This window comes from Macrosteles quadrilineatus, unplaced genomic scaffold (genome assembly GCF_028750875.1).
Source record: "Macrosteles quadrilineatus isolate MER2022 unplaced genomic scaffold, UCM_ALF_1.0 Scaffold_9__3_contigs__length_116548681, whole genome shotgun sequence".
NCBI classification, from domain to species: domain Eukaryota; kingdom Metazoa; phylum Arthropoda; class Insecta; order Hemiptera; family Cicadellidae; genus Macrosteles; species Macrosteles quadrilineatus.
In genome coordinates, this window is record NW_026542602.1 from 22,631,055 (window position 1) to 22,638,878 (window position 7,824).

General features: G+C 33.2%; 1 protein-coding gene across 1 annotated transcript; it reads left to right on the forward strand.

Moving 5' to 3' along the window:
• Positions 1-2,644, forward strand: LOC129004146 (fork head domain-containing protein FD5-like). The gene is made up of 2 exons (XM_054432585.1): positions 1-24; positions 998-2,644. Exon 2 carries the CDS (start codon positions 1,368-1,370, stop codon positions 2,466-2,468), a length of 1,101 nt encoding a protein of 366 aa, XP_054288560.1. The 5' UTR covers positions 1-24; positions 998-1,367; the 3' UTR covers positions 2,469-2,644.
• The last annotated feature ends 5,180 nt before the right edge of the window (positions 2,645-7,824 follow it).

Below are 7,824 nucleotides of genomic sequence, written 5' to 3' on the forward strand. Positions count from 1 at the left end.
GTTTAGTGTTTTAATGTGAACAGTGTGAGTGTTTTTTTTTAATTATTGATTAGTTCCATAGGTCATTATATATAATATAAATTATATCAAAGAAATAATGAATAATGTTAATAATGTGTACAAAATTGAGTAAATATGGTTCATTTGTAATTGTTGATGCAAAATGTTGTATTTTGATGTTGTTTGTCATTGGCACTTTAAGTGAGCCTTTATAATACCAATTAAAAATCCGTAGAATATTTCTCTCAAACCATCCCCAACTCTCTCAAACACATTTGGGTGATTTATTTGGATTTAGAGTCTAAAATTGAAACCCGCATAATGCAAATAGTTTAAATATCACTACTCGACTCTCATGTAAAACACTATCTCGCCCCGAAATGGGACTTTTGTGGCGAGTAATTGAACGATACAGTACTTTTTATCATGATGAAAAAACTACTTCATCAATCTTTTAAAAATATTTGTTATTTCGTAATCTATTCATTTTCCTAATCTAAACTCAATACGGCTGTACAATTAATTTTAGTGTAAAATTCTTCTGATTGTAATTTTGTTGAGGTCAGGCAAAGTATTGTTTGTGTAGCGAAAGTAATGTTTATGTCGAAGATCTCAGCTGTATGGAAACGGGCTATTTTCGAATATACTGAGTGATGAAAAGATCTTTTTTTGTAACTGTTACATTTTAATTTAATTCAAATCTAAGTATTTTATGAAGTACTGTATTACTTATGAGTTTTTTTATGAAAAAATAAAAGTAATTAAATTATTAATGATGATTTGCTACCATATGTAGTTTATGAAAATCAATGTGATTTTTAATATATTATGGCCATTGCATTTGATAAAATAAAAACTTATAATTCAAACTATTCATCAGAACCTTTTATATCCTTCACAATAATATATGTAACTAAAATAAAGCGGTAACCAACAGTTTTTAAAGAGTTGTCACAAGTCTAAAGACGGTAGCTCAGAAACTTAATGTTTGTTTCAGATTGAAGAAAGTTGCCACCTCAGAAGCAGACTGTATCGGAGTAAGTTTACAGAGCAAAACAGAAGGAAATAACCAATCCTCAAGTCGTAGGATCAATAGTTGCGAAATTCTCCTCAAATTGCGGTCTCTGAATCACCGAAACGCACGAAGTATCCAAATGTTTATAATACATATCCAGTTTAGTGAGAGGGGGAAGTGAGGGGAGGTCGTTTTGGCTCCTCCCTCCGCGGGGGACCAATAGGAGCATTGCATCGGGCACCCCTCCTCCAGCCCTACTGTGTTCAAATATTTTCCATTACTGACGACAAATACCCCAGTGTTTGTAGACCCTACAGTCCAGTCTGGAAGTGTTGGCCGTGATGTGTTAGAGATGTGTAGCAACGAGACTTCTCCGCCTCCTGCTAGCCCCGTGCCTCTACTGCCCTACGGTGTGACCAACATCAAGATCCTCCTGAACGACCCTACGTCAGCCACCCCAGTGACCATGCCTCAGCAGCCTCACACGCTTCTACCTCTAGACCAGTACCGTCTCCAACTCTACAACTACGCGGTCCAAGCGGAACGTCTCCGCACACAGCAGTATCTCCCCGGCATGCAGCTCCCTGTGTGTCCAGGGTACACGCCCTACCATCCGAGACTAGCGCTCTCCATGAGCCTCTTCAACCACCGCATCCTCCAGCCAGAGGAGCCCAAGCCGCAGCACAGCTACATCGGGCTCATCGCGATGGCAATCCTCAGCTCTCCAGAAGCCAAGCTGGTACTCTCCGACATCTACCAATACATCCTCGACAACTACCCGTACTTCCGCACCAGAGGACCAGGCTGGAGGAACTCCATCAGACACAATCTGTCACTGAACGACTGCTTCATCAAGGCCGGGAGAAGCGCCAACGGGAAAGGACACTACTGGGCGATCCACCCGGCGAACGTGGAGGACTTCAAGAAGGGAGACTTTAGAAGAAGAAAAGCCCAGAGGAAGGTTAGGAAACACATGGGTTTAGCTGTGGACGACGATGGAAACGACTCTCCTTCACCACCTCCTATGACGATGACTCCTCCGCCTACCAGTCTGTGGCCGCCAGTCACACCCTTGGTGTTCCCTACCTTACCCACCAACCTGTCGAGGAAGAGACAGTTTGACGTCGCCTCCCTTCTAGCCCCCGACGACGACCTACAGCCAGCCATCCGCAAGAGGTTGACCATCACACCGTACAGCAGCGACGAGGAAGACATCGATGTCGTCTCCTCCGAGAACCCCAGAGAGAAGACTCCACCGACTTCTGCAACCTCTACCCCCACGACCCCTGGGACCCCACCGGCCCCCTGGGCCTACCGACACCCTGGACTGCCCGAGGTCGCCCGCTACTACGAGCAGCTCGCCGTCCAGCATCAAGCGAGGAGGATACAGGCTCTCCAAAGTCTTCAGCAAGGTAGGAGTCCTCCCCCGGACCACGACGACAGCGCTGCCTAGGTGTGACCTCATGCACATTGTATGTACAGCTTTAATGTTTCATATGTAATATAACCTATAATTTTAATAATAGCTGTGTGATATACCACAAGATATGAGGGCTAAACACAAAATTATCACATTCTTTATAATATTTAAAACAAAAAGAGTTACCTAACAACAAATGTTTTCATGTAAAGTGCTATAAATTACGATTATAATTTTCTATTAATGATTTAATTCCGTAGATTTTTCCTAAAATTTTATTGAAACAGAATTTTATTTGTTTTTAATTTACATTATTTCATTTTTAAGCATGCGTTTTTTTAGATGATCTATGAACCTGTTTAGTTACTAAAAGATAATCGGAAATGTTAAATTTTAGCTTAAAAGTTAAAACAACCTACACCGCATTCAATCGGTGAAATAATCTAACTAAAATTAGGTAATAAAGGTTTGTTAAATTATTACTATAATTTTCATTCGCAGACTTAAAACGAACAGTAGCATCACAACATTTTCGGTTTTCTGGTGAGAACCGGGACAAATTGGTATTTAACTTATAGCTCAACATAATACTAAACAACATAATAATGATTTGTAGAACCCATGTCATCTAGCACATTTTCGGTATAGGCCTACAATAATCTGCTTTGATTAGGAATTGTCATACAATAATTACACTACATATTATTCAATTACTGGGCATTTTTCAATCGGTAGAATATTCTCATTCTCAAAATTTAAGTAGAAACGGGAAATTACCAAATTAAAGACCATACAATCATACTAATGCTAATAAACAACTCTTCCATTATAAACACGAATTAAATTAACACATGACATAATAATAGTACTACAGTTCCGATGGACTTACTTATATTGTTTCCGATTCTTATAAAAAACCATATATGCGAGCGCATATAATTTGTTACAATCTGCAAAATTGATCTCTTTAAGGTAACTTCGATAACGTCACGGCCAAAAATATTGATAATTGGTAAGTTGGTAAAACTATCCCGTCATTTACTAAAATAATTATTGTATCCCAGAGTATTTTTTTACAATTAATTATAATAAAAAAAACTAATCGCTTAAAACTGTTCCAATTTCGTTTAGCTCAACATTAATTAAAATTATTACAGTATATTAAAAATATGTATTGACCTGGGTACAATATAACTATTGGATTTTAATTCATATTGATTTCAATGGCATTCTAACAGGTAATGTCATTTTGTTTTATTTATTTTACTTTTGCCCTGCATTTAGAATTTTAAATCCCCAATCGTACTGTTGAATTATTTAAAAAACCTCATTAAAAAAAACATCATTTAAATATGCCCCATAAGTATCAGATTCAATTAACTGTTCTTGATCATGTTAGTTAACTTATTTTTTATGAAAGTAATGTAAATTAATCAAAAATCAATTGGTGCTGTAATAAATTAAATTTATAATGTAAATATGTAAATAAGAAATATTATTATTTATTTACCTTTTGTATAAACATTATTTAAGTATAAATGAGATGTATAGAATATGTATCTTATTTTGTATTTGTTAAATTATTGTAAATTTAAAATTACATGTAATAAAATATTTGAAAATTCATATGATGTTGTGCATATAAAGTTTTCTCAACCCCTTTTTTCCAAAGAAAACCAGTGTTTTAATAGACTTTTCTATTGCATTCTATATGAGCATGATATTTGGGAAATCATCAAACAATATCCATGTGCTTGACAGATACTAAAACTATTATAGGTAAAGTGCACATCTTTTCTCAAACGAAATTGCAATTGGTAAACACGGTAAAAAATGTATGTTTCCAAACTAATAAAACTATCAACGGACGTTGTAAGTAAATGTTTATGGTGTTTAAATTTGGTGTATTTTGTAAAGCGGAAGTAAATTTGTTCTAACCAACAAGTCTATTGAATGAATTCTCGAAATTAGGTACTCTTATTATTAAAATTTTTATTTTTTTATGAACTTAGTTTTCTGTTTTCTGCAATGTTTCATGGAATTGGATCCTACGTACAATTTGAAAATGTAAATTACATTAACATAATGGTGGAGTAATCAATTTAGGCAGTCCTACACGTTGGCCAAACTTAAAGTACAAATTGTTATATTATAATGATTATTATATATGTTTGCTACTACAAGAAACAGTCGAAATGTGTGAGATATTATTGCATTTTAAAAACATAATTGATTAGATTACCTAAAGTGATTTATAGTTTTAATAATAGTTAGTCAGTAAAATTAATACTTTGGCAATTAATAATTCTTTTCCTGCCAAGAGAACATAATACAACAGCGGATTATCACTACAGAAAATCTGTATGGATTTCTTCAAGAAATTGGCTCTGTTTACAGCTTTAAAAAGTTGTCTTTTATAATTTGCTCCTTGCTATTTTAAAAATGACAAAACTTTTACCACTTAAGACCTCAGTATGCTTATTTGGTAAATTGATACTTCTTGAGTTATTACCAAAGAAATATGTAGGCTACCATAAAAAAGAAAAAAAATAATCGACACCAACGCAATTAAACACGATCGGACACGAAACGGTAACGTTAACATATTTCATATTTTGCTCATGTGTGAGAATTCTACGTACAATACTCAAAATGAATATTACCAAGCAGTTAGTAAATAATGTTGTAAGAACATGACAAATGTCAAAATTATATGTACCGGTATAGACATGTGCCGGTATACGTGTTTTGGCAGAACGTTGAATAAAATTTAGTTTTATGTCTAATATATAATACGTACACCATTTGTTAAACCAAAACTGTATACTTTGGGTGGACGAACGGGATACATTTATGTGGCAAATTATTTTACATTTGAACACCAAGTATTTTTTCACAACAAACGTGAATCAGTAACAAAATCCCTACCAGATTGAAAAATTCTAAATAATAAATTTAAAACAAATTCGTTAACTAATATCACAAACCATGAGCATTATAGATACCCTCGTCGTCTAAAGTTACCTGACCAGAAAGTAAAATTGTGAAATTTGAACATATTTAGTAGTTTTAAATTTTTGAATGTTATATAGCAAAAAACAAAGCACAAAATAGGTAAAATATTAAATACTGTACTAATTACATGTATTTGACGTTAGTACCACAGCATATACGTAACCAAGTTTCATAACAATTTCTCAACTAATTACTAACACTTGTTTTAGTTAACGACAACAGCAGAGTTGTTGACGTTAACAATGAGTTTAGTTGCGCACACCATTATTCATTCAAAAACTACAACACATACAAATTTAATTGTTCGAATTTCTTTCTGGCAAGCGTTATTAAATATCATGTTGAACGAATTTATAATAAATGAAAATATTCTTGCAATTAATATGAAAAAGATGTCTTTAAATTTGATTAACAGTTCATAAAATATGAGATATTTTGAGACATCTACGTTTTCACAATATCCAGCGTAAATAAAAAATGCCTTTCAAAAGTTTTGAAAGAGTTAATCATTGCTAAGTTATTGTAATTTTTATTACTAAATCTTTAAGCAACTTACTACGGTAATAAACTAACAAAAAATAAATTAAACATTACCCTAGTTATACTTTTGAATATTAAAATGTAGTTGTTTATGACACTGATTCACATTTTTAACAGAATTTGATAGAATTGATTTATTAAGTATTTGAATTTATGTACATTTATAACAAGCCATATTATTGTTGGTCGTCGAAATTTGAGGTGTAGTTTCCAGAATAAAAAAGTGGAAATTTTGATTGTCAGTTTCAATATGTCACCAAGCGAGTGTATAATCAAAAATATTTAAATATACCAAATATCTCATTAATCCTTCTTGGGTATAAGAACAATGATTGGCAGCCAGTTATTGCACTTAATCACGGTCAAAGGCATCTATAAATTTAAACTTGTATATGCTCATGAACAACATTTACAGACTTTGAACTCTTATCGGAGGTAACAAATTAAATTACTTGCCTGGTGTATAGGCTACAGTTTAAATGAAAGAGAAGAGCCAATAAGGTTTTTACATGAAACCAAAATCTACAAAAAAATACTAATATACTAAATACAATATGGAATGGAATTGGACAAAGAATAAAATTCATTGTCGTATCAGTTGATTGCCTAATCTTATGTCCTATTATATTTTGTTCATTTTCATTAGTCTTGAATTGGAAAAAAGGAAACTCGTCGAGAAAAAAAACACATAATTTCTGTGTTTTGTAATTCGAAAGGTGTGATTTGCGAATCGGTAATACTTCGTTCTTTGCTCTATCCAATACTGTACTATATAAATAGTATTTCGTCGATTTAAAGGTACCAAGTAATAAACATATACAATTTTCGTTTTCACTTAAACCGTCGGTAAAACCGTGTCTGCAGTGTAACAAAACAGTGTACACCATTCCATGAGTGATCTAATGGAAGTTATATATTATGATATTACAAGCTGCTATACCCGTGCTTTGCAACGGGAAGAAAATGTGACCGAGAGCGATTAAAGTGGTAATGATGTGTGTTTTAAAATACAGCAACTCTATGCCTTAGTTTTAAAATATAAACTGATTTAAAAGGCGTAAACCTACTTACTTTCGAACCCCTACTTTTGATGTTAATAGATCCATAAGAATATGACAACATACCTTAGTGTAGCAATAGCATCAAATGCTTCATATTGATGCTTCATGAATGACATGTTTTACCATAATTCTTAAATTTTAGTTAAGCCTCTTCACATGTAGCTTACTACATAAATTAAAATAATGAAACTTTGAGCAATACTTTACAAAACGTATACAACCACACTTTAAAACCAAACATAACCCTCCTCAATCTACTTAAAGCGTCACAAACATATTTTTCGAGTAAATAAATAAACACCAGTTCCTTGTACTGACCAGCTGTTTCATTAACTAAATTAAATTAAATCATTTAAACATTGGAAGCATGCCAGGCGTAGCCCTTTGGAAATCAGCCTGTGGGGCAGAGCCCTTAGGAAATTCGTCCATATCAATACTTTTCGGCAAATCTACACAATCTAAGCTTCATTTTGATGTGCCATATGCCTATATTTTTATTTGGTAAATTATCTTAACCATTTACATAAAATTTGGTTGTATCACTTTAATAATATAATAGATACCATGGACTAGCCAATGGTGTATGTTTTATTTAAGATTATACATAGTTTTAATGAATCGTTGATTGTATAATCACAGACTATAGAATATGTAATGTTTACTCTATAGTCTGTGGTATAATATTTAGTAAAATAGCTTTCAAAACATGGTTTTATTTTTAGTTAAAGTAAAGTTTGATTTAATTTCATCTCTACAGTACTGTTTGGACGACT

Bases quoted from the DNA above. Each gene is read 5' to 3' on its own strand.
- LOC129004146 (XM_054432585.1), top strand. From the start codon at position 1,368: ATGTGTAGCAACGAGACTTCTCCGCCTCCTGCTAGCCCCGTGCCTCTA.